At 42.5% G+C, this 27,475-nt stretch overlaps 1 protein-coding gene and 1 long non-coding RNA gene across 4 annotated transcripts in view; both read left to right on the top strand.

Moving 5' to 3' along the window:
• Positions 1-9,415: 9,415 nt before the first annotated feature.
• Positions 9,416-25,918, top strand: LOC119354674. Of its 2 annotated transcripts, none has more exons than XM_037621424.1 (7): positions 9,416-9,715; positions 23,878-24,401; positions 24,515-24,916; positions 25,012-25,044; positions 25,231-25,299; positions 25,394-25,474; positions 25,564-25,918. In XM_037621424.1, exons 2-7 carry the CDS (start codon positions 23,880-23,882, stop codon positions 25,690-25,692), a joined length of 1,236 nt encoding a protein of 411 aa, XP_037477321.1. In that variant the 5' UTR covers positions 9,416-9,715; positions 23,878-23,879; the 3' UTR covers positions 25,693-25,918. The 2 variants fall into 2 exon arrangements, with proteins under 2 accessions (XP_037477321.1, XP_037477322.1); XM_037621425.1 differs by lacking the exon at positions 9,416-9,715 and adding an exon at positions 19,748-19,819.
• Positions 25,919-26,967: 1,049 nt separating this feature from the next.
• Positions 26,968-27,475, top strand: part of LOC119354675 — a 5,693-nt gene continuing 5,185 nt past the window's right edge. For both annotated transcript variants that reach the window (XR_005171160.1, XR_005171159.1), the window contains exon 1: positions 26,968-27,340. This is a non-coding gene — a long non-coding RNA (uncharacterized LOC119354675). The remainder of the gene's footprint in view (positions 27,341-27,475) is intronic.

Here is a 27,475-nt window from a genome sequence, read left to right as displayed (position 1 = left end):
AAGTGAAACACATACGGCAAACTGTCAATCTTGTGTCGAATGAGAACCAAAAATTGATGGTAACTTCCTTCATCTTATTAGGACCAGATAGGAAGATCTCCCGAGTACACGGTTGAGAGGAAGCTCGGCAAAGGGGGGCTCGACCATGCTTTCAACGGCCGGCGTTTAGCTGGTGCAACAGGATGGTCCACACGTGTGAGTGCTCAACATGTGGGTGCTATTTTTACATGTTCACTGCTTTCTTACTATACCCTTTGCCAAAAAAAAAAGAACAAACTTTGGCGTCGGGTTTTGTACTCAATGATGTGAAGCCAGAGGCAATTCTAATTGCACATTTGTTCACGTTACTGTTTGTGGGTTGCAGGGACTTTGAGATTACCACATGTCCCCTGTTTAATTATCTATATTATGGTGTGGCCTTCATGTGTAGCCATTTTTTCTAAGAAGCAACAAGAACCTGCAATTCATTGGAGTTGTATAAAGAGTGCACATGTAACAAAAGCAGCTGCGAGCCCGAGGCAGAAACGAGGAAGGGCAGAGATGTACCAAAGGTGAGGAAGACCATCATCATGCTTTATCTTCTTCCGGGTTGGGGGTCAATATGGCAACAGGGACGAAACCCACTGGGTTTTGCCTTCCCAAACCCATCCCCACGAAAAATTGAGTTGGGAGGGAGAAAGGGAAATGGTGATTTCCGGAGAGGGAGCAACCGGGAGAACTATAGTTTTTCAACGAATGTTGAAAATTGAATGAACGCCTACTGGATAAATTACATGATCTGAAAACTTGACGCTGTGTTGTTGCATATAAATAATTTATCATCCAGTATACACCTGTCCCCTTGTGTTGTTCAAATTTCCTTCGGTGATGACAAAGCATGCAGGCAACTTTGAATATATGTTTCTTATATATCATTGTCAGATTGTAAGATGTTGACGTGTTGTCCATGTTTTATTTTCAATGTCTCCAACTAAGTATGGTTTTGAAGTTTCCGCACTTGCTTTGAACAGACAAAGGCAATAACTCCAGGACTTAGCCAAATAGGAACACAAGGGAAAGAGGAATAAAAATTTATATTTGGACCAAAATTCGATGGATATCTTCCCAAGTCCTACTTATTTTGCAACATTTTATCGATTGATTTGTTATGCTGATTATATATCAAACATTCCTCTCGCACAAATTATGTACTTAATTCTGGGAAAAACGGTGGGAACAAATTCCATGATAAAGATATTTGTGTATGAAAGAACCAATGTGTGTAGTGGCAAGGATCGAAGGAGTGATCAACACACTGATATTTTGCAGGGTAGGCATAATAGAATGAGATGTCGCACGGATAAAGTGGGTTTCGAGGAGTACACGATAATCGATAAGAGACAAGGGACTATTTTCATAATGTATTATACAGTATATTTTACTGTTGTCACCGTAGCAACGCACGGGTATTTAGCTAGTATTTTTATTAATAGAAAATAATTTAATACAGAGTGAGCTCCCCAATTGTAAAAGCAAATACGCTACAATTATATATGTTCAAGTTGTTGTTTCTGTAATATTATTTCATGGCAGTGCAGTTAATTTTGTCTGAACCCATGCGCACATATATAAGCATGTACTCATATCTGGCGTAGATGAAAGTTAAATTGGTTGTGTATATATAGCTCACCCGCGATGATCAATTTATTGGAAGTTAAACCTATAATCAAAACAATGATGGATTTTCATTTTAAGAATGGTCCTTGGTACTTTTGAGTACTTTAATATTGTTTTCCCATTTGTAAAGTTGTTTGAGCTTTTTTTAAGTTTAATGTACATGCGTATTTATTTATTCTTATACATGTAGCAACCCACGGGCATGTTTCCTATTTAGTATGTAACACTAATACATAAAACCAATTAATTATGATATAAAAAACAAGACATCGAATTGGTGAACTGGCGATTCGACCAGTATAAACCTCAACCGATGACGGCCTCATCGGTTCGATCATCGGTTTGGTTTTTTAACTATGTAGTTGGGGAAGGTGGGAAGGAGGATAAAAGGCGACACAGATAAGATGCCATGTGGAAATAAAGAACATGGACCAATTATGGTATTGAGTCATAATTACTGGGCGCTTCTTCCCGTAAGTTTACGCTTTCAGTTTAAATTTAAAACATATAGGCGAGGTGGTACTAATTCGGGGAACAGACTCTCAGACGTAATGTGGTATGAGGCCTTCTCCTGGCATGATGCACTACTGGGCCTCTTATGGGCTAGAAGCCACGTTTCAGATTTTATTGTATAAAATATGATGCATGCATATCTTTTGTTGAATAGTCCCACCTTGCTTTTTTATACTAATTTCCACCAATTTATAAACGCTTGTAACTTGTCTGAAATATCAACAAGCTGGCCATGATGAAGTACCTAATCAAAACAGCTACACCGAATGAAGAGACGCATTTGCAATGAAGACGGGTGTGCAAACAGAGAGATTGTGGGCTGAGCAAGAGGAGTTAGACAAAGCTCATTGGATTAAACTAGCTACTAATAAAAAAGACAATGTGGGGGGCAAGACACCACTTCGTGGACGAGCCATTACCATTATGGCCGGCAGCGCAGCAGTCCATCACCTCCGAGGCGGATGGCGTGGCGCGGCTCTGCTGCTCCTGGGTGTGGTGTGCCGCCTTCGCATTCTTCTGCCGGAGGCGCCTCGCGTCGGTCTCCACCATAGTGAGTGAGATCCGCATCACCTTGCAGGGGAGCGCCATGTGAAGTTTTTATTTGTCCGGTGTACCCATGAAATTTGCTGTCAAACAATTGTTATAGTGGGATAGCTAAGTGGGTGTTTTTTTGCTTTACATCATCACATGACTACTGATCTAAATGTTCTCTGCCAGACTAGCTTTCCTTCCAAGGGAAAATTGTAACCTAACTGTTGTAGTTATTTATTTCTATGCATTTTGAATGTTAATCAAGACCCATGATAATACATGACTCCCGTTGTTATGCATGGGTTCTGACAACTACATTCCCTAGACATATATATGAGGACTAAACTATTTCCTTAATTTTTATTATTTTTTCAGTCAATACATATATTTGATAATATGTTAACATAATTATTGGTGGTATGATAGCGTGGTTCAGAATCAACTATACCATTTACAATGCTGCAATAGATTGAGTTTGGTACATCCAAAAACTTTACAACTTATTAATGCCTCAAGTGAGTGATAAAAAAATTATGTGTCTAACTATGCAAGCACTCGTGACTATCATTTTCTTTAGTTTCCAAACATTTTTCACAACAATAGTCCTTTTTATGTCGATGTGATATATTGATATGTTTGGAGATAATTTACATGTGTATATGTTCATTTCATATATTGCTAATTCCTACAAACACAAAAAGAATCCTTATTTTTTTATTTTGTATTTAATACTAGCATTGACCTCTTCCATGTTATCAAACATGTTATGATGTGAAGATCGTGATTCTCAGCAACTGCTTCGAAACACACATTAGCATTGACCATGAATGAGTCTCACTAAGCAGTGTCCGACTCACATTTACACATTGTGCCCTTTAGTAAAGGGTGCAGGTTTTTGCTCCAGTGACATTAGGGGTATTTTTTTACCCGTTGCAACGCACGGGCACTTTTCCTAGTAATAATAAAGCACAGATTGACTTTGTCGGGTTCGCCGTCACAATACGCTTCTTCCCGTAATTTTACGCTTTTAGTTTGACTCTATATCTATTTTTTTGATAGGCGAGGTGGTACTAATTGATACTGTGTCAATTTTTCTTACAGTGTGAGGTGCCCAATAAACCTTTGGCACCTAATATGCCGCCCGTGCACTGTGGCCCAATAAGTTATGTCCAGCCCACCTATCCTGTTTGAGGCAAAAATAAATGCTGGTGACATTACATGCACTACCAACTGAGCTACCTTCTACTATCCGTACAAAGTAGGTTAATTCCCTGCTTAAATAGTCCCACCTCGCTCCCTCACATTAATCTATCCAATTTTGTATAATTTTTTTGGGTATTAGGAAGCCGTGTCTCAGAGATCATTGTGGTAGGAAAAAGAGGAAGGACAGCTAGACTAATTAACCTTCTGTATATCTTGTGTTTCAGGTAACTTGCAAAGTTTTACTGTGAAGTCTGTACTTGACTACATGTAATGCTACACTGACAAACCTTATTCTAATGTCAGAAAGTAACACATTCTATGCCATGGTGCATTTTCAAAGTTCTGCTATCGATAGTGCCTCTATGTGTTTTTACCCCCACCTTTTTGGATTCATCCCGAACAAAATTCAAATATGTCTCATCGTTTAAATGATACTACTTTGCATCCAACAATCCTTACTGAGTCATTTGAGAATGAAGAAAGTGTTTCTCGTTTTGTGGATGGAATTGAAGGGAAATGCTCGAAACATATGCATTATCGAAGATGCTTCTGGTATGCATGTTTTTCTATGGGTTTCCTATTTTTCACTTTACCCCTAAGTGGTGGTTTACTGAGATTAGTACTAGCCAAAGTTCCATGGCATAGTGGTCCCTTTTTTCACGTTACCCCTGAATGGTGGTTTACGGGGATTGACCTTAACCATGTTTTCAACTTTACCCCTCAGTTATCCTCAAATGATGCACCTTTTATTGTCACCAGCAATTGTTATCCCGTGGTATAGTTCCTCGATCTAACCAACCATGGTTCATAGTAACTGTTGTTTTCTCCCGTTGCAACGCACGGGCATTTGTGCTAGTGTATATATAAGCACGGATTGACTCCATAGGTTCACCGTCATAATACGCTTTTTTTCGTAAATTTACACTTTCAGTTTTTTCATCTATATTATTTTCGCTATCCGAGGTGGTACTAATTCTGAGACCTCTTTGTACTGTTTCGGACGGAAGAAAGCAGCTCTAATGGGAGGCAAAAACAAAATCTGAATTTTGGCTGTGTTAGGGATCGAACTCCCAACCTCGCCACCAAACCAAAAGGCCACTATCACCTGAACTAGGTCATGCTTGTCTGCAAAATCTGAATTCTTTTGCTAATTGACAGTAACCTATAAAGGTTGGTGCCTATTCGAAAGAAGTGAAAACACGCAGCTCTACATGAAAGATTGAGGGTGAGGTGTGGACGCTGTTATTGTGTCGAAACGGAAGGGATTTATCTACACGGCGGTGACAACATGAAAGATTATGCATTATGGCCACTTTGAGCAATATATTTAGGTGGAGGGACTCCTCCCCCGGTGATTCTAAAAAAAAAAGATTGTGCATCAATAAAGGAAGGACATGCGCGTATGAAAATGAAGGAATTTAATTCCGTGCATACTAGGAACGATTAGCCCCCCAATAAAGGAAGAACATCCATGCCTATGGAAACAAAGGAGAATTTAAACTCATAAATTGTGCTTGATGGCGCACCTGCCAATAGGAAAGATTAAGGCCCCTAATAAAAGAAGGGCATGCACTACACACGCAAGTTAACTAATTAACCCAATAGAGGAAGGACATACATGGTGCTGATTCGCTCTAATTGAGTTTCCCTGTGTGTGTAGCCCCGTAAGGAAAATCAAGTTGCAGTGTGTGCCACCATTAGCGCGTAGTGAGTCCTAATCTTTTCGGTGCTGCTTTTTCATACTGTCAATATTTTTGTTTGTACATCCACCGAAAAAATCTGGTTGATCCATATGTAGTTTTTTTTTCATGGAACCCACATGTAGTTTCAATTGAGTGTGGCTCCAACAAACGGGACACGCGATACTACAAGCCCGATTAATGCTGCTACAAGTAATACACAATGCTGGAAGGCTGACCGCATATTTTTTGTTGTCGCCCTAAGGCGAACCGCATGCTGCAAAGTTGGACCACCATTTTTTTAGTAGGAAAAGTTGCCTTTGTGACAAATGGATCTGGCTTCAGCGGACTGACGATGGCCGCCCTTGGTCCCATCTCCCGATCCCGCACGACCCTGATGCTCCGGCGATCATGTGCACCTCCACATATTGTGTCCTGGGCGATGGCTCGAGATGTCGTTTCTGGTCGGATCACTGGTTGGAGCCTGAGAGCATACACCACCTCCCCGTCGGCTGCTCTTTCTCGAGCCAACTCTGGCATGAGCTCCTCTCTTGGTGTCGATGCACACCTGGGCCTCCTCAACTCGACAACTGGTTCCAGGATTGCAACATGACCTCTTGCGTTACAGCGCCATCGCTGCCCCGCAAAGGCTCTCCTGCTTGCTACTTCTTGGCGCCCGACTTCTTTGGAAGCATCGGAACATCATGTTTGACGGCGAGGCACCCTCTCTTGAGCGCCTCCTCAACCTCACTATCGGCGAGGCCCGCTTGTAGCATTATTGACCACTGTTGTTGTAAAGTCGGATGCCACTATTGCAACAAACTTCTTCGGACTCGATTGCAACTTACGCCTACCGACAACCGTGTCGGAGGCACAATTGCATATAATTTAGTTGCAACGTCACTAATTTAATTTATTGGGTAAGGCATTTGGTATTTATTTTTCTCCCGTTGCAATGCACGGGCTCTTTTGCTAGTTAAAAAATAATACTACTATAGGAAACATGCCCGTGTGTTGCAACGGGAGAGAAAAATATATCATGCCAACTGCTTATCCTCCTTCCCACCCGCACGGTGACCATGATGTCGATCCATCTGCTTACAACATGTCCAAATGTTGTCAATATCGAGGCGATGAGCTCGCCTCACACCTGTCATTGTGTCCACGCAAGCAAATGTTCAAATTTTTAACAGCTAATCTTGGCAAGCTATACATGTGGGCCGCCCTTCGCGAGCTACCCCTTGCACCGAATCCATACACCTCCCCTCATACTTCTACTCATTTTACACAACGCCATGAATCAGAGTTGGTCAGGTAAGGAGCCTGGTCGCGGTTGATCACTGGAGATGGAAGGGTCGTCGTGTACGAAGTGAATGGAAAGGTTGTAGAGGCAGGACAAGACACGGCAAGATGTGATCCGGTGTTCTTCCTTCCCTTTGTAGGAGAGGATGTGCGGTGCCACAATGGCGGTGACATAGTGAGCAGCAATGGAACAACATCGCTAAGAATGCACACGCGGCGAGATGGAGTGTGGTGAGAAGCCAATATTTTGTGATGTATTGTTGTCTAGTGAGGAAATAGCATGGGTTTCACATCATGGAAACGGAGTTCCTTATGCATTTTTACTTGACACCGAAAAAGTTATAAATCGTAACACCAAATTATTGATTATAAAAACCAAGGATGATCATCCATGGTGATGAGTCAGCACCTGCATATTCGGCTCTAAGTTGACGTCCTTTCAGACCATCCCTATGAAGAGGCCACTATTTTTTTTGTAACATTTTTCTTTATTGGCAGAGCATCTACCTATGAAAAGACCCTCCTCTCTGCCGGTATCCACCCTACACTCTTGCGTGGTCATTGGAATAGCAAAAAAAATATATATATGGAATAGTAAAAATCTATAGGGTACTCGGATGCTACCTTAATGTGGCCTGATGGAACACAACAAAATGCGTACTCTTGTGTGGTCATTGGAATAGCAAAAAGAAAATGGAACAGTAAAAATCTATAGGGCACCCAGATGCTACCTTAATGGTGGCCTGATGGAACACAATAAAATACATATGTGAGTTCTGATTATGTCTCTTCAATAGCCATACTATTTTTTTTGAACGGGGAAAGGCGCCCTCAGCGCCAATTTCATTCAACTCAAAAGCAGTGTACAACATGGAGTACAAAACCCTGTAAATTTAAGGTAGAAAGAGTAGAAATGACAAGGCATATTCTGTTGCTGTGAGCTGACCCGAAACAACTATAGACAGGTTCCAAAGAGCGATTAAGAACCTGATGAGCTACATTGTGCGTAATCCCATTTATTTCTCTAGATATATGGAACACCTGGGACTGTAGATGTTGGGTAATCCTGTAGAAATCAGCAAGAAATTCTCTAATCATCCAAGGAGTGGAATCTGCTATTACTTTCCTGTTCGCCGCTGCCTTGGCAAGAGAAAGATTGTCGGTAACGTCGGTTGCTCGACTTGTAAGATCTACGCTGCTTTGGCGGCAAGAAGAGCTTCTGCTTCTGCTTGTAGAGGTGACGAAGTTAGTGGTGAGGATGCTTGAATTTGAACTTGGATACTTCTATTGTCCTGCAAAAAATTGAAAAAAACTCCAATGCCCGTAGCTACATCTCCATTTGATAAACTTGGAATTTTTGAACATTTGAAAGAAGGGCCAGAAAATATTTTGGCTTCTGAGATTAGAAGATCAGACCTAATGGTGCAGCCCTGTTGTAGCATCAAACTATTATCCCTGTTAATATGAGCATGGAGAGCAGAATTAGGATTGTCAGGAAGAGCCTCTTGGACAGTGTTGCATTCAGCCATGCTAGTTAGTCAGCCGGAAACAACATTACACGGGTTACCATGTATGTACTTAGTTGATCGACCTTTCCTCACAAAGCTAGCAATCATGTTTGTGAATTAGTTGGCTGATGCAATAAATCATACAAAATTTACCATGGCTCATGGGAAAGCCCACAAATAAATCATTCTTATGGAGAAGCTGATAGTTGTATTTTTTTGTATGGGGAAATATAGAGAAAAGGCCGGCCAACTCTCTTCTCTCTCTCTCTTTTGCCCATAGCGCGACCCGGCCCAACCTCGTAGCCCATCTGATCCCTAGCGCAGCCAGCATGTGCTCGATCCTCATCTCCCACTTGATCCCCTTTGCCTAAAAAAAAACTCAATCGTTCCCGTCATCTCTCCCCCTGGCTCTCCTCTGTGCGCCCCCACACACAGGTCAGAGGCGCATCCTCGCGCGCCCGCCCGATCCAGTGCCTTGATGCCCCGCTCCGGCCACCTTCCCCGCCGCCTGAACCTCCTCCGGCCGTCGCGCCTTCATACTCCTCCGCATTGACTCCTTCCTTGCGCGCGAGCTCACTGTCCCCGCCGCCTCAAGCCTCCGCCTCTACCTCGCTGCGTCTCTCCTCTGCCCGCGTCCGGCCGCCTCGCCCCACCTCTTGCAACTTCCGCGCCGACGAGCTCTCCGATGAGAGCCCAACCGAAGTTGGCCCCCTTTCCAACTTCTCTCCCAGCGGATAAGATGAACAGAGGAGCGCAGGCGGAATTATTACAAAATACATGGGTTAGTTTGCAAAATCAAAACATTTTTCCAGATTCACTAAAATAGGGACGGCGGGTTCAATTCATAAAAACCACAGGGGCTTTTCCGCAAAAAGGGCGTGACGGTGAATCTGACAGACTCAATCCGCGCTTTATTATTAGGGAGAGATTAGGAAAAGTTTGGCAAAAGTTAGAGTGACAAAAACAAAATTTTCCCATTAAATAAAATAGGGGCGCCCACCCTCACATGGGTTCGACGTACGCGGCTCGCGGCACGCAGCCAGACGCGAGACAAATCGAGCCGCGATCCACTATCCTGTCCGTCCCCGTCTCCCCGACCTCTCGATTCGCCGCTCGCCTGCTCGTCGGAGCCCGGAGGCCGTCCCAGCCTGGCGCCTGCCTCCCCTTCGCGCCCGTCCGGAGCACGGCGTCAACCGCGCCCTCCGCGCCCAGCGCCCACTGCACCTGGCGCCCGCCGCGCCGCCTAATCCGCAATCCGTCACTCGGCTGGCAGGCGGCACCGCGGCAGCAACCTTGCTCCTGTGGCATTTAGTCTGATTTGAGGTACTGCTCAAGTGCCCATTCCCAACTTTTTGATTTAGGGTTTGCTGATGCTCTTTGCTGTGCTATCCACTATCTAGTACATAATTTGTGTTCAATTGTGTCATTATGATTGATAGAGAATAGATAACTATTGCATATAATTATTGAAGAATGAAGAGAACCAGAGACATGCTATGAAGATAGGGACTTAATGTTGTTTACTTGCTTCTAAAATTGGTATTGGTTCTAGAGTTATGTACTCAGTACTATGTAACTGAGACTTAATTGAGAATTTTAATATGATTGCAAGACCATATTGATTTATTTCTATGTGGTATTGGTAAAACTAGCAAAAATGCCCGTGCGTTGCAACGGGAGAGAAAAATTCTTCCATCTTCTCGTGGGTCCGTGCGTTGTCATGGGAGAACACTCACATATGTGATGCTAGCAACATTCTTCTTAACCAAAAACTTAATCATTCATTTGTTAAAGTATCAACATGCACAATTTACATGCATTTGTCTACATAAAGGGACAGTAGTTGAATGCCCATACATTGCTACGGAGAAAAAAAAATCAACTGTTTGCAACTTTCTCATTTCCAAATTAAACCTAGGCATCTTGACCACCCTGAACTCTCTTGTCACCCAAGCAACATAAATCTACTTTATTCACGACCAACGCTGGACAAAAGTCTCTGACGGAAAAATACTATGGATCAAAGGTACTTTGGGACGCTAGTTTGGCAAAGATTGTATGTATCCCCGTCCTTGACAATCTACATTTTTCCATATCCTCTTAGTAACTAATATTGCAGCTCAAAAGCTTTTTTTTAGGCATAAAAGCTTATATTCCTCTTATAAGATGTGGCCGGTTTTACCCTCTTTCTTTTCCTTTTTTCCGTGAACCTTTCCACCTCCTTCCTATCAGGCCAAAGGCCCGTTTGGCCGACACAGAAGCCCACCCGGCTACTATAGGCTGCTAGTCCACATCGTTTACGTAGGATGATTTGCTCAAAAAAAAGGTTTACGTAGGATGAGGCAACGGACGTAGTGGATCGATCGCTGCTACCTCTCTCTCTTCCCTTCTTCCTGCATGTGATCGAACAGGTAGAGCCGTCCACTACCGCTTATATTCCTTCGAAGCCCTTCCAGCTCGACCGAGCCGCAGCCATGGCGACCTCTCCTGCTGCTGCATCGACGGGCCACAGCTGCCTCCCCGTTTTCTGCCCTCCCTTCGGCTTCCTGCAGTGAAAACCGAGACCATGGCCACCTCCTGCACGCACATGCAGGGGCTCCCCCAGCTAGCGGTATCCGGCCGCCTCTGCAGCCCCGGCGGTCTGCAGCATGCTCTGTTGGCCTTAACTTCTCGCTGCTCCTTCCCATGGAGGCGGCCAGTCCCTTCTTCTCCGATTCCTTCCTCCCATGACGCTCTCTCAAGCTATCTCTCTCCAGTTAATTCCATACTTTTCTCCCCATGGAGAAGCAGACACACTCCTTATAGATTCTCTGGACGACTTATTGGTATCAACTAATAGATGTATTTAAATTGGTGATATTTTGCTTAAGAAAGCGAGGTGGGACTATCTAATACTGACCAACCTTTCTTTACTCCATGAAAATAACCTTGGTCAGTTGGACACCTCCTTATACATTTAATAGGAGGTCCAGAATTCGACTCCCAATAGGGCACTTATTTTTGCCACCTCCGCCGGACTGCATTGTTTTGCCTGGGCTGCGTTTGATGGGCTGAGGCCCAAACAGCCGACGGGTCTCACAAAGATCTGGTAAAACTCGGGATAGATCAGGGAGAAGTCCAACTCATGTAAAACTACAGCAACCTACGAAAATTTTGACGGACGGACGAAGCTACGGACGAAAATTCCTTTTATTAGTAAGGTATAGATATAGATTAGTATGCTGTCAACAATTTTTTTTGAGGTGGACCACCCTCTCTTCAAATCCTAGATCCGCCACTGGTTCTATGATGTTTTATTTTTCTTATCCTCTATAACACTAAGCTCCCTAGTTTTGAAGAGCCACATTTAATTGAGGTCTCCAATTAAAATTGGGTCACCCGAGCGGGTCAACAATTTTTCAAAGCTCTCGCATTCAATTCTTTTATACTATACATCATGCTTCCTAATTTTTAAGACCTCCCAGTTAATTGAGGTATTCAGTTTAGAATTGGGTCAACCAATTTTGACCGGGTCAACACATTCTCAAGCTGTTCCATTTAAATCTTTTAATTCACTATGTTCCCTAATTTTTAAGCTCTTTCATTCAATTGAGGTATTCAATTTCGGATTTGGTTTACGATTTTGACCGGACCAATGATTTTTGAAATTAATCAGCAGCAACCGGCCTATAAAAACATATCAATCTCGTGCACCCTCCCACCACCTGAAAAAAAGAAGCGCCACCGTGTGATATTGTAGCACCAATATGGTAGTACATGCGACCACTCACACAGAAATTTCCCCACATAAATATAGGTTGGTTGGCGGATAACACATAATGACACCACGAAATGCCCACCAAATAACCGCATTATAAATAAAAATAAAACACACTCTATCATCTCCCCCACTAGCCAAACTAAATATTCCATCAGTCAAAATATAAGGGGTATCCCAACAATTTCTTTAACTTTGACCAAGTTTAGAGCAAAAATATCGACATCCACAATATTAAACAAAAAAAGTATGAAAAATCATTTCATGATGAATTTTAAAATACCGATTTGATATTATGGATTTTGATATATTTCTCTACAAATTTGATCGAACTTAAAAGGTTTGAATTTTCAGAAAAGTAATACATCTTATATTTTGAATTAGAGCGATTATTTTTTGAAAACTCAACAACACCAATGAGGCAGCAAAGCGCGTCCAACCCTTCTAGTTAGTACTAAGCCTGCACGTGCAATGCACGTGAAATGACACGATACTTCTTAAATCACCGATTTGTTCTTCTTAATCATGACTTGGTATGTCAAGCTTTCTGGATATACTGCAGGCTGCAACTAAGTGGTAATGTCCGAGCTTGATTATTTGCACGAATAGAATAACACCAATTTAAGTAGGCGTCCACTGAAAAAGATAGAAACATATGCACGACAAACATTATTCAATTAAATATTTCCATGTACATACTTTAAGCAAAATATTGACATCCTTAACTTCTAAATATCAACATCTTGCAATCTAATGGTATCTTGATGTTCCCTACAATAAAATGTTGCTACTTCAGAGAAAGATAATATGATAGAGCAACTGAGGCTTATGTTATGGAACTCTTATTAAGATGATCTAATCAAGCAGCTTAAGTCAAAACCTCAAAAAAGTATTGCACAACCAATTTTGGGAATGATTTGGTAAAAGTGTGATTACTCATGAGAACATACACAAAAGTTCACCATTACTAATGTTCACAAAAGTATATGGAGCTCAATTAATATAGTAGAGTGTGGAAACACTCCATGCCTATCTTGGACATCTGACATAAATTAATAAAAAATACAACTCATCTAATCTAACACAAATTAATAAAAACACAAACATACAGTGGGTTGTCTCAATGGTAAGGTCAATGAAGATTTAGAAAATAAGTACCAAACATTAAAACTATCTTTGGAAATGCTTGCATAGGATAAAAAAAAATTATAGTCAAATGGAAAACAGAACGCATACAATAGTTTAAATGGCCAAAAAGGAAGTAAACACAAGTGGATATAGAAGGACTACATTAGCCTGTGTGCTATTAATACAACACCCTAGATGTGGGGACCCCGACTCATAAGTTGAGATCACCGAATGCACGTGTACAGTGATCCCAGAGATCAATGTTCACTGAATACACAGAAGCTGAATAACAAGAGTCTTACATCCATACATACCGTCTTACACAAATTATGACCATTATGGTCAAGTCTTACATAGATAAAGCCACAAGGACTGAACACCAAATAAACTTAAGCAGCGGAAATTCTTCGTCGATAAGTAGAACCCATGCCATCTGCCTTAACCCTACAGGCATTCTGACTGGGAAGCGTCCTAGCTCGCATGTTCGTCACCAAGGTACTCTTCATTTATATCCTGTTCTTTCATGCCTGGCCAATAAAATAACCAGTGGCAAGCCAATGAGTACTTTGAATGTACTCGCAAGCAGCCCATGATTGGAACAAGGCACAATAATGCAATGATATAGCACTAAGTAGGTAGCTTGCAGAAAGCTAGTTTTGAGTGCAATGACATGATCTATCAACCTGTAAAGTATGCATCATGAGAGTACAGATGTCCGTATGAACAAGTTACAGATATCAACATAAGCGAAGTTGGACACCAATCCAACTCGATCATCGTGTCAAGCCATCTGACTTAACCCAAATAGTTTTATCAACACACACACAGGCGGTTTGTAAAACTCTGGACGTAGTTTAAGCAGCACCGCCCAACTGTCCTTGACCGTGGACACGGCTATTCGAATAGTTTTACACTCTGCAGAGGTTGCACACTTTACCCACAAGATCCGGGGAACTTCCGTGACATCCACGACCCGCGATACCTCAAGTACCTGGGGTAAGCACCCGATCACTATCTTTCCCTAGACGACACTAACAAGGAGTCCACTCGTTGTTCCATATCCTCACAATGTACATCATACGAGACTCACTCGAGATCGTAACATCCGAGAGGGGACACAACGGTGTATCCGGTGCCCTGTGAAAACAGTCATGGCCGCCCTACCTGGCACGACCCCGTCCCGAGAGAGAGCACCAACTCTCCCCCGTCACTAGTAATGCGGGCTCCAAGCTAGTATCGGCCTAGGTAATCAATAATGCCCTTTCCCATACAAGGGTAGAGTGGTTGCACATGTAAGGTTGGGACAGTCGACAAATCTTAAATCTAATCCGTTTTCGAAAACAACTCACACACTTGCCTCGGTACACCACTTCGTCATCAAGTGGTTACCCATCTCATTATCTCCCTCGGGCATAAGTGGCACCCGACGGGTTTTTCGAAAAGTCTTTTGAAAATACTTTGTCTCCATCACCATGCATATACCCGTCCCTTTTTGCGTAGCATCTACTTTAGCATCCTATCTACTCCCACCGGCATAACCCTCATAAGGAGGTAGGGTCATGCACCATGCAAGTATCAACGAGGAAGTAACGGTGGCAAACCACCTCAAGTGGTCACCATTTTATCATGACTTCGATGCAAGCAATAAAAGTGCCATATGGCATGCATAAAAAGGGTTTCTTAGACATGGTCAAAGGGCTGCTTGCCTGGTTCATCAGAGTCTTCAAGTCTTCTGGTCCTTCTCCAAATACTCCGTCTACTTCGTCAACTAACGTCGGAAACAATCACAATAAGCAACACAACAAGGAGAAAATAAAAGTGCTCTAAAAAATGTGAGTTGGACTTTTCTAGGATACCTATGGTCATATGAGGAATGACCAAGGTGATTTCATTGAAAGTGGATCAATGGATATTTCTAAACATTTCAATATGATGGAATCAAGGGATTTGTGGATTTGCAAGAAGTGTACAGAAATATTATTTTGAAAAATGAGCAAAGACACCCATTTAACAAGTAATAATTTTAGAAGAACCTAGGAGTTGGTTTCACTGGATTTGGAGTTCAAATGATTTTTCTATGAATTTGTAAACTTGGCTATACATGGAGAAATGGACCAATATTTTATATGACACAGAAGATATTGGGAAAAATGTTCCAAACCTAATTTATGAGCTTAGAAGTATCTAGGAATTTGAATAATTTCATTTGGATCAAAAATGGGCTCTCTGTGATTTTCTAAAGTTTATCACAGAAATGAAAAGGTGGGATTTCATAAACATTTGTGTAGCAAATGTTTTTGGAAAATGTGCAAACAGCACCATGTGATAGATCGAGAATTTAGGAATTACTAGAATTTTGAATAATCTAGTTTGGAGTCAATTTGATTAGTCTATGGATTTTACAAGTCTACAGCTAAAGAAAAAGAAAAAGAATTTACCAAAATGGGCCGGATCTGGGCGGCGGTTGGGCGCACCGGCGAGATTTAGTGGCAGGGCCCCACTGGGCCGGCCCGGCGGCTCGGCCGCACGCGCGCAGGGGGCCGCGTCGAAGGCGGGTTCACCATTATACGCCTTCGCACGAGGGAGACGGTAACGACGGAAGCCGTCTCCACTTAAACGGGCGGGGCCCGCTGCCGATGTCGCTGACCTGCGGGTCCCGCACCAACTCTCTCTCTCTCCTCCCGCCTCCTCCTTCTTCCTCCCGACGGGCAGAGGCAGGGGATAGACGGCGAGCGCGCCGGCGACGATTCCGGCCGCTCCGCTGCGCCCGGGGCCAGGCCGGTGGTCTGGGCGGATGCCCCGTTCCATGCCGCGCCCAAAGGTGGTTGCGCTGGACGCGGGCAGCGCCAGACTTGGGCGGAGCGTCGGCCATGGCGGAGACCGGCGACGGCGAGGATGGGCACGGCGAGGCAGGCATGGGGAGGAGGTCCTAGTGTGCGGGAGAGGCTTCTTGGGGTCGTAGGAGTCCTCGGGATGGGTCAGTGGGAGCGGGAAAGCAACGATGGCTCTGCTACGCCCGAGGGCACGACGGTAGCACTCCGGTCATGGAGGTGGGAAGAGGGCACAAGGGGGAGATTGGGCATGTCCGAGAGGTTCACGGGAGTGATGGGGGTCCAGCAGAGCAGAGGAAGAGCTCGGGGGAAGGCTCTATATAGGGGGGGCACCGGTGCACCATGGCCAGCGTCCATGGACGTGCTCGGGTGAGCTCGTGGAGGGATAAGGAGGGCGAGGGAGGAAGGGGCTGACAGTGTTGCGTGTCGTGGACGCCGAGGCGGCCTCGGGGGACACGATTCCGGCGCCCAAGGTCGACGGGAGGCCTTGGAATGGGCGTGCTACAGTGCCGGAGAGCACTGTAGCATGCTCCAGAGCGCGAGCTCTGCACGCCATGTCATTGTTTACGTGCCAGGGGCGTGTCCACTAGTGTCTGGGGCTTTGTGGGGTGAGTAAACAAAGGGGAGGTGGCCTTGGATGCCCTGGTGAACCACTAGGACAGACGAGAGGTTGAGGGAGAGAAAGAGAAGGGCTGTCCAGAGGGGTAAATGGGGGTTTTTACCCCTCAATCATTGAGCTTTGGAAGAGGGGGAGCTACTGGAGGTTGCTGGTGATCAGGTTCAGCTGTGGTAAAAATGTGGAGTCAAGGAGATTAGTGTAGGGGGGTGAAACCAGTGACTTTTTGCAATGACCAGAAGGTGTTTGATGCAAATTTGGGTAAGGAAATGAACTCCATTTGGCATGAGACTCCACAGGGTGAAATGGCACATATAATTAGGGCCTCACACCAATTTGGAGCTTATTTGGGCAAAGTTGCCAATGCAACTTTTGTAAACCCTAGAAATTAGCAAAAATGAACTTGTGTAGATCTAGTTGAGCAAATCACTTCCCCTTGATGAACCACTTGGTGTAGTGGCCTCATTTGGTCATGTGAACATGCTCACAAAAGTTGGGGTCAAGGAGAGAAAGTTGGTAGTACAAAGTTGTTCAAATTTGATTCTGGTCAGAGAGGGTTTTGGGGCATTTTGGTGAACCAAAATGACCTTGATTGACATGAGGCTTTGCAAGGTGATCACAATATGCATTTGTGACTTGCTGGATTTTCCTTGGATTTTTATGAAAATATTTCCTGTAGAAATATTTCAAATCCTTGAAATGGGCAGAAATGGTTTTGGGAGGTTTTGTCCAATATTTTGAACATGACCATGTGTTGAAACTCTTATATATGGGAAATATATGCCCACTGAGTTTCCCTGATTTTTGTCAAATATTTTTAAAACAATAAAATAATTTTTCCCTATTAAAGACCATTTCTGGCCTTAAGAAAAAGCTTTTAAATAAAATAGGAAAATAACTTTTAAAATTATATTTTTGTGGTTTACGGGAATCCTATATCTAATAGGTTTCAAATATACTCTTTGAAATATTTTTCATACCCCAAATCAAGTTCTTGAAGTGCAAACCTCAATTCAGGGGTTTTTGGAAAAACTATTTTTTGAAAATACTTTTTGGCCAAATTATTTTTGTAAGAAAATACTATATTTCTCTATACACATGGCATGATCATTGAAGTTTGGGGCAAGGAGATGAAGTATAGAAGGTGGAGTTGTGTTGACTTTAAAGAGCACTAGAAAAACACAGAGAGAAGACCAACTCCAAATAAAAGCCAAATAATGCAAGAGTTTTTGTGAAACCACACTTTATCATGATATATTAGCTTAAGTGTTGTGGCATGAAAATCAGGGTGTGACACTAGACCTGTCTGGACTTCTTTCTCTAAGATATGTTAAATGAAAAGGTCATTCCACTTAGGCCATAATGATTCCATTTAGCCTGCATGCAAGTGATATATTTTGGCGTAAGCACCTCTAATTTGAAAGACAAAACTCCATCATAGTTACACACTAAACAAGGCATACTGTAATATGCACCATTTCCGATAGATATGATGATTCCTAGGCTAAAGAAGCTTACAGCCTGATACACCTTCAGCTTCACTCCCTACTCCTTGATAGACTCCAGTTGATACAATTGCATCATTAGATTCCTTCTGTTTATCAGTTTCTGAAGGGTAAAACCAAGAGCCAAATTAAATCATTTTTCCCACCAAATAGGAACACAACACTATTTGTTCAAACTGAAATGCAGTTCAGACAAGAGTAAAGTAGTTCAGTTCTGGTTTGTTTGGTTCAGTCTAATACTGCACATGCTTACATAAATTGGATGAGCCAAAAACATTGGAGAGCAACGTTATTAAACAATATGCAGCTAATTCTGAGATAACATATTTTCCACTTTAGGATTGCTGATAGCAAATGGTTACTGCTTACCACTTCAGAAGGAAGCTCGAGTCTATCAATAACCTTGAAACTACCGGTCAACGCACAGCAATGAAGGAGCTACAGAAGGAAGCTCGAGTTTAAATGAAAAATTACTTGGGAGTGGGAAATGGGTTAATAAAGTAGCACCTGGCTTCTGATTGCACCAATCAATGTATCTTGGCATCTAAATGCATGTACATTCTTCAAATTTGGGAACTGAAGTAGCATGCCGCTCTGGAAAATATTTAATTCTTACAATCATAAAAGAAGTTACTAACTTGACAACCTGATGAGAAAGTTAAGGACATAATACCTGAGTGTACGTTTGTACAATAGTTGAGGTTCAGATCATTCAACTATGGGCATTTCAATACAAAGTCTGCCATGTGTGAAATTAGTAGTGCATACAAGACTACTGAAATTGAAATGCATTATTTTTTCTTATTCTTCGATACCAACAAAAGATACTCTTTTGTTACAGTGATCTAACATTAAATAGTTTTGGAATCATCATAGTTATTACGATGATATGTCCCTGTTTTCCTAAGAACTTTAACAACATAATAAGCAAATTATAAAATATCCAATTGTGTCATAACCAAGTCGCAATCCTTTATGTGAATTATAAAATATCCAAATGAAGAAGCATTGATCAGAATTCGAAATATAATTACAGAATTTATATTCAAAATAAGAAGCATCGATCAGATGAAGGAGCGTCAACATTGATAGATAAAATATAATTTCCATGTATCTGGCTGACAGCATGCAATTTATATTCCCTGAGTCATGGATACAATATTGATAATCAAACAAAGATGTTAGATAGATCAGAAATGAAGAATGAGGTGATACATGGAAATCTCTATATGTATTAGTGTCACCATGGATATACTCTAGACACTGAACTTTGTATAACCAAAACAAAGTTGTACCCTTTCTGTCCATGATAAAGTTTTTTTTTTTTGCTTCCGTTCTTAATAGAAAGTGAGCACTCTCCTGGTCACCGCCTAGCCTCCCCGGATCTGTCTTCCTCCGTACCCAGGCGCTACTCGCCCCCCCTCAGTGTGACACTGACCGACGGGTCCCTTATCGGCCTCCGATTATAATTGTTGGTCTGTTGAGTATGTGCAGTTCTGTTTCCCTAAACCCATGCAGTGTGTGCTCCCAGTTCATCACTCGCCTCAAGAAAGATGTGGCGCTCTTGGGTCTGAAGTTGCCCTCCTACAGGTTAGTCTGCATTGATGTGTAGTATTCTCGAGTACCCTGCCGTAGTTTGGCCAGCGATCTGAAGCTAGCATGCTGCATTTTTGCAAGTGATTGCTTTAATCGGATTTTACAAGCGGTGTAAAGCCAGCATGCCTTGTTTCTTGCCATATTGGTGGCAGTTGGAGGCATCAACTTGTGATGTACAGTTATAAATGATTTAAGGGAGACTTGATTTGATGCCTCTGACTGACTATATCAGGCAATGGATACTGAATAGTCGCATCATATTTTGAGATAGCAGTAAGGTAGCATATCGTAATACTTTAGCTTACCAGATTACATTACTTGCAAAATATTTACCTATGTACAACAGGAAATCCTATCTGTATCAGTATTGATGGAGCTAACATTAAACAGTACTCCCTCCGTTCCTTTATATAAGGTGTATTTGTTTTTTGAAAAGTCAAACAAGTGCAAGTTTGACCTAGTTTTTAGAAAAATATATCAACATTCACAATACGAAATTTATATCATTTGATCCATCATGAAATTAGTTTCATATTTTATCTGCTAGGTATTGCAGATGTTGTTATTTTATTCTGTATTGGTCAAACATTTGAATGGTTGACTTGCACGGAAACCTATACACCTTATATTCTGGAATGGAGGGAGTATAATCAACATGTCTAGCACGGAGCCCTTTTCCTCTCACTGCATGTTATACATGCTTTTATCCTGAAGTTTGCATCTACTTCACTATGTTTATTCAGATCAAGTTAAGGTTGTAATCGACAGTAAAGTTGGTGGTGTAGAAAAAGCAGGAGCATATGTATACGTCCAATTTCTGACCACAACAGAACAAGCCTGAAAGGTAATCTTGATTAATTCTTAAAAATGGCAGAACGTGATGGATCATGGATGCGGGCGAGCTCCCTGAATGAACCTGAACATTGTTCATCGCCAAAGATTGGAAATTTGTCATTCAGTAATGTATAGAGCACACACATGCCAGCGATCCAGGCACAGAACACGCACAAGCAGAACACCCATGCACACAGCGGAAGACACGCGGAGAGGGGAAGGGATCCATACCAGAAAAAAACCAACGCGAGGCTCGTTCAGCTGGTTGGGGAGGCAGAGGTCGAGGCGGAGGTCTGCTGACGCGTCGAGCCAGAGGTCCGTCAGTCTGCCGTCGCGTCGGGAAACAGGTGGGGGCGGCATAGGTCGAGGCGGAGGTCCGCTGGTGCGTCGAGAAGGTGGTCCGCCAATCAGCTGGCGCGTCGGAAAAGAGGTGGTCGGGCGGAGGTCGTCCGGCGCGTGGAGGCGGTGGTCCGCCGGTCCTTCGGCGCATCAAGTCGTCGAGGCGGCGTGCGAGGTGTGGGGCGGTGGCGGGAGGCAAACTGCCGAGGCGTCGTGCGAGGCGAGTGGGGAGAGGATAGCGGAGGCAGGTTTTTTTTTCCTGTGGAAGAGAGAGGTTAGAGGCTAATGGCATAGTGGGTAATTAAAGCATAAAACACGTTTAGTATGTTGGAGCGATGGAGATCATCAGATCGCAGGATTTGATGGATTAGATGAATTGGTTCTCTGCCCTTTATTGCTTTTATAGGGGTAGTAGATAGATACATTTCAATTCTAAGTATACTAGCTAAATGCCCATGAATAATACATGTTCACAAACTTGATAAAAATATCAAATTGGTTTGGCATATCACTAAAAAATGCAAGTCCCAAAATTTATTCCCTTACAAACCTGAAAAAAGAAAATCACATTGGTTTTGGCTGATCTGTTCTACTACACAACAATCTTCAAGAAAGAGAGACTCACCACTTACTTTTCAATCTTGTTTCTTTGCCTCGCCGATATTCTAAAATATGAATCTGAGTGTATGACAAAATCACTTGACGTTAAGATTTTGAAAATTGCATTTGAATCACTAAATGGAATAAATCTTATGAAATCACCAAAATAAATAGATGCTTCTCTACCTTTTCTTTTTCATATTTGAATTTTCACTTTATGGAGGGCATTCATCCAGTCTGGGAAGAGAAACCCACATTTAAGTGAGGTTATTGCAGTTCTGAATGTCATAACAAATACTGTTTGCCCTATATTAGTATAATTGAACATGGCCTATACAGTCAGCAGGTTACTGCTGAACATCATAACTGTGTCGTGCCTTCTCCCGTACACATGCATGATCCATTTAGAGGACATAAGGACTCCAGAGTTTCTTTTTGACAAAACTTACGAGTAATAAGCAAGGAGCATTAGACATGGCATACATGTTCATGCCTTCTCAACGGTAAAATGGTGATGTTCTGAAATCATTCGTGCTCTGTAGTTCATATATTTCTCCTGTAATGGGTTTCAGACTGCCACACCTCACACCGCAGTCACCATCAGACAACGATGGATCTCCCTCTATCTTTTCCTGTAGTTCATATATTTGTCCCGTAATGCTTGATCCGGCATGGCTAGACACTCAATAAGTACACATAATTTAATGGATATTACTTGATGTTGTTGCTTCGTTCTAAGAGTCTGATTGTTCTGCTATTAAAGATGATGTTAAAGGGGGAAGAATCCCACCCTTAACTGTCCGTTGTTAGGTAAAAGTGAGACCTCTGCGCGAATAAACACGGGTAGCACCCCAGCGTTGTCCGTTCCTAGCAAGCTGAATCTTCATTATGCATAATTTGCTAATAATGTGTTGAACTGGAATAACCAGGCAACTTGTAAGTAATGACATGTCATAATAATTTTCTACCTGCCCCTGGGAGCACAACCCTAAAGATCATATACAATATAATTAAGGAATAACATGTGGAAGTTGAACAATTGATGCACCTAACTAAACAAAATACTCGTTCTATTATATACCTAACTCGACAGTGGCAATACAGATTGAAATGGCACTACAGTTGTTGATGCTAAGCAAGTCGTTCAATCTTTCATGATATCAACGCTGACGTTCCAATGCATAATTGGATTACCTTCATTGGATAAACCTCACATGTCTGGAACCTGTCCTGTACATAACGCGAGAGGCAGTTACCAAGCCCAAGGACAATTGAGATCACACACGATGTGAACTCCTGCACCGTTCCCCCCTTCCCAGAACCCAGAACCTCCCAGCCCTAGACTCCAATGTCATATGCGGACAAGAGCGCCGGTAACACCAGGTGTGACATGTCCAGGAGCAGCACAGCCTCCCTCCCCCCTCCTTGCCAACTGAAACCCTTGGCACCGAACTGCTCCACTGTGCTCAACCGCATGTACCAGTACATGCAGCACTGTGATCTCCTCCAGCGCGAGCTTCCCCACGACTTCCGGCCGACCTACCCACTGCCGTCATGCACCGTGGGAGAAGAAGAGGGAGGGGATGGTGGGAAGATCGCATGGAGGATCGGGAGGGTTAGGAATTTCTGCTCCCTCACCTCGTGCGTCTCGGAGGAAGATCCCGCCATGATAGATCGAGAGAGATAGAGGTAGGGATAGGAGGTGAAGAGAACGATGGCTTTTCGGGATGGAGCAATCTGTTATGTGAAAAAGTCGGTAATAGAGAGATTTTGGGGAAACAAAGGAGAAGACACCTAAAAAACCGGGAGGTGGGATCTCGGTTTGGCAGAAAAAAATCGGTGGGAAGGGGGCAATCGTACAATGAGGTGAGGAGCGAAGTGAAAGAAACCCCCTTCAATAGTAGACATTAGTACAGATGCAACTTTTTTTATGAGTTGAGTGGAGATGCAACTTGATGTTGTCCTTACCACTTCATAGTATTGCTTATTAGAACGTACCGTAATCTAATGTACTCTGCACTTTTAAGACTCTAGAAATTTGTTCACACACATATTAATGTGTGATCAGCAGCTGTGCTTTTTCCCCAAGAACACACGTAAGTTATGCCGTTCTTTTGTATCAAGCCGTGATATCTAGCACTATGATGTCTAAATCAAGTACTCGTGTTGTTCCAATAGCTATTTCTGTACTTATTCTAAGTACGATATTTGGAGTCAAGTATTGACACTTTGTGTTGCTTTGTTTTGATACTTGGTATTGCTTTCTATCTGTTGATCAGAGATGGAGAAGGAATCTTTGGTGGCTGACGCAGGTCCTAGTAGGTACCTTGTGACCTCAATGCTGGACAGTCTTGCTGAATTCCGTAACATACCCTTCTATACGAATAATTTAAAGTATCCCTGGGAGGAAGATGAGGAGGAGATTAAGGCGAATGAATACGATGGAATTGATTATAATAAAGTATCGAGCAAACCATGGCCATCCATGCCATATAGATCTAGTAAGAGAAGAGGGGGAAGAGGAAGCAATTCTGTTGATCCCCAACATGGGAAATGGCCTCACCGCAAGAAAGTGGATTCGCCGCAACCGCTCTTAACTAGTGAAGAAGTTCTTCGTGTTCGTTTGGACATGTACAATTTGAAAGAATCTCAGAATTCAGAAGAGTCCCTCTTCAATTGCCTCACATCTAAGGAGGAGCTGAAGGTCAACTTCCCTCACACCATGACATACTATTATCATTCCATTCGTGACGGCCTGAAAGCAAAGTCTTACCCTCACTTCTTTCACCAATTTGTTGGGAAGGTACATATCTAGATCTCTCCTCCAACTAGTTGTACTTAATTTCATATCTGCATTGATTGAATATTATGTACCACATTTTGAGTCTTAGCTCTGCATATTTTTGTGTTGTCCAGTTTTCATCTCCATGCTGTAACTATATTGAACCTACGACTCTGGAAGGTGATTTGCAATACATCGATTTCTTTGACAAACTAATGGAGTCAGCGAGGTACAGAGAGACCAAAGACGGGGTGCTAGCCAAGGCTATTGTCATTGCAAACAAGTTTTTCCAAAAAATGCTGTTTTTTCAAATTAGGATTGCTGTTGATGAGTACTTACAGCTCATGCATCATCTCGAGAAGATGGCGCAGAGGCATAAGCTGTACTATTACATTGTGCATGAAGAGCTAATTGAGAAAAAGGAGCGTAAAGCTATTTTCAAGCACATCCAAGAAGGAAGAGTTCGTTTATTCTATGATCTTACCGAGTTTGCTGCTCTAGAGTTGGAGGATTGTGAATATACTGTACAAGACACGGTACTTGTTTCTCGTGTATTATTAACCTCTGTTAAAATATGTTTCCACATAATAATACATATTATGGAGTTAATTATTTTGCATTTATTTTTCAGGTCGAACGTCTTAAAGAACTTACTGGTGGTAAGGTAATATCCAAAGCTTATAGTTCATTTATTTTGGAAATGAGTAAAGAGCAAATGGTCCTTCTAGTTAATGGAGTTTTTGCAATGTTACAACCTATACAATTCATCAAATTCTCCATATCTGCATTTTTTGTTTATGATTTCGAAATACTCTAATTTCAAATATTTTGCTGCATGATAACAATACAGTCTCCTCCAAAGAAAAGCATCAAAGATGGCACTTACAAAAGGCGTATCTGTAATGAGATCGATAAGCTGGTAACCAAGTTCTGCTTTGTAAAATCTCTAGTGATTTTTCAGTGTTGGTTTGTACGCAATGTTGTTAATCCTCTTTCCACTTTTCTCCTCACAGTTCCCAAGAGAAATCGAGCTTTATACGTCTTTTCTCAAACAGAAAATGAAGACAGCTGAAGAACACAATGTTATACCCAAGGCAAACTTCTAAAGTAGATATGAGAGTCATTTCCTGTTCTTGCTCCATATCTTTATACTAACAGGAATTTATGTTTGTGCAATTTGCAGGGAACTTGTGAACGTTTCCGTAGTTTATCTAACTTTGAGTCAAGAGAGAAAGAACTAGAGCTATCTATGTGTGTCACCTGCTATTTCTCAGTGAAAGGATTTGTTTATGATACTGCAGAAGGGACCTGAAGAAAAATATAGAGGTGATTAGCCAAGCGCGTGAACTTTGCCATTTCATCAAGTTGACGATTGCTTGAGGCTAGAGCATTCAATATGTTAAGATTTGGTTGAAGCTGGTGGCATAGAACATTTCTATTTATGTAGTTTTCTAGTATTATTAACAGGTTGTATGAAACACTGATTGACTATAATAAACGTACTAGTACAAAATTGGGCATGATAGAGCTTTCGGACAGGTCCATCGTGTGGGAAACATATATTCCTCCGCATCATTAAGGCTACGTTTGCTAGCTCAGCGGTTTTAGAGTTTTGGCGGAATACCATGGTTTAAAAAGTAATGAAGGTTTTAAATATTATAATGTGTTCGGAATTGATAAATAATGTAGTTTAACAAAACGTTGTATCTCTAAAACTGTACGCTACATTTGGCAGCAAAGTTTTGGAAGTTTTCGAAGAATACTGTAGTTTTTCTAGAGACTCACAAGTTTTTCTAGAGACTCACAGTTTTAAATACTTTGACGTGTTTGGTGTCAAAAAGACTGAAGTTCTATAAAACCGTAGTATTCCTAAACCTGTGGTATTTTTGTTATCTACTAGCAAAAGTGCCCCTGCGTTGCAATGGAAGAAAAATATTATTAATAATTTCACTTCTAAAAAGAATCATAAACATTTTTTTGATTTCTCAAACATTTATTTTTGAACATTTTTTTGTATATGTGAACTATCTTTTTAAAAAATTACTTATATTTTTTGAAGCCACAAACATTTTATGATTTATGGCATTTTTTAAATAATTTGGAACTTTCTTGAAAGACCAATTATTTAGAGGAGAAAAACTAAAATGAAAAAAAAATTCAAAACAGGCTGCACACACATGGGCCGACCCAAACCGGCGCGCTGCGTCTTCTCCCAGCATGCAGAGCGCAGTATAGGAGGACATGGGCGGGGGATTCGTCTGTGTGAAACGGTTTGTCAATCATATGTGACATCATTGGGTAATATTTTACAACGGTAAATTATAATCTCACTTTAAAAAAATCATGAACAAATTTTAATTTCTCAATTTTTTTTTTCAAAATTGAGAACATTTTTTAACCTAAATGCTAAAAAGTGCACGGCTGCTCGTTTGCCGTCGCGAGCACTTGCGTGGACAACCGTCCGATGCGAGGCGTAGGCGCGCGATCGCGACCAGGTGTTTTGTTGTCGGGGCCGTTCGTCGTTCGCCCACGACACAATATCGCATGGGTGGGGCCGAGAGCGCCGCTGTCTCTCCCAATCCTCTCTCGCCGTCCTCGCTCTCTTCCCAATCCCCTCCACATCCTCTCCTCCTCGCTCGCCACATCTGCACGCTACCGGAGAAAGCGGAGGTCGTGGCGCGGGCCTCTTTTGCGCGCGACGGAGGAGGGCGGGTGCTCCGGTGGTGTGCGCGCGCTCGGTTGAGGAGGGCCTGGCTTTCGGTTGTCTGCGCGCGCGCGCGGCTGAAGGAGCGTCGGGCTGCGGTGTACGCGTGATTGAAGGAGTGCTGGGCTGCGGTGGTGCGCACGTCGGAGGAGCGCGAGGCTGCGGTGGTGCGTGCAGTGTGTATGCGGAAGACAGAGCTTGGTGTGGAACGCAGGTCGCCGGTGACGCTGCGGTGGACTTGTTGTGGAAATCCGAGGTAAGGTCCAACTGCACCCTCTGTCTCCATTTCCGTTCAGATCAACGGGGTGAGGTTGGTGGTTAGATTCAACATCTAGTGTATGGTTTTGTTTTGCCGGTTTCACAGTTCTTCGAGGTTGGGAATTGCCTCATA

Source organism: Triticum dicoccoides, chromosome 2A, assembly GCF_002162155.2.
Source record: "Triticum dicoccoides isolate Atlit2015 ecotype Zavitan chromosome 2A, WEW_v2.0, whole genome shotgun sequence".
Taxonomy (NCBI): domain Eukaryota; kingdom Viridiplantae; phylum Streptophyta; class Magnoliopsida; order Poales; family Poaceae; genus Triticum; species Triticum dicoccoides.
Note: the sequence above shows the minus strand (reverse complement) of the source record. Positions and strands in the feature narration are given on the sequence as shown.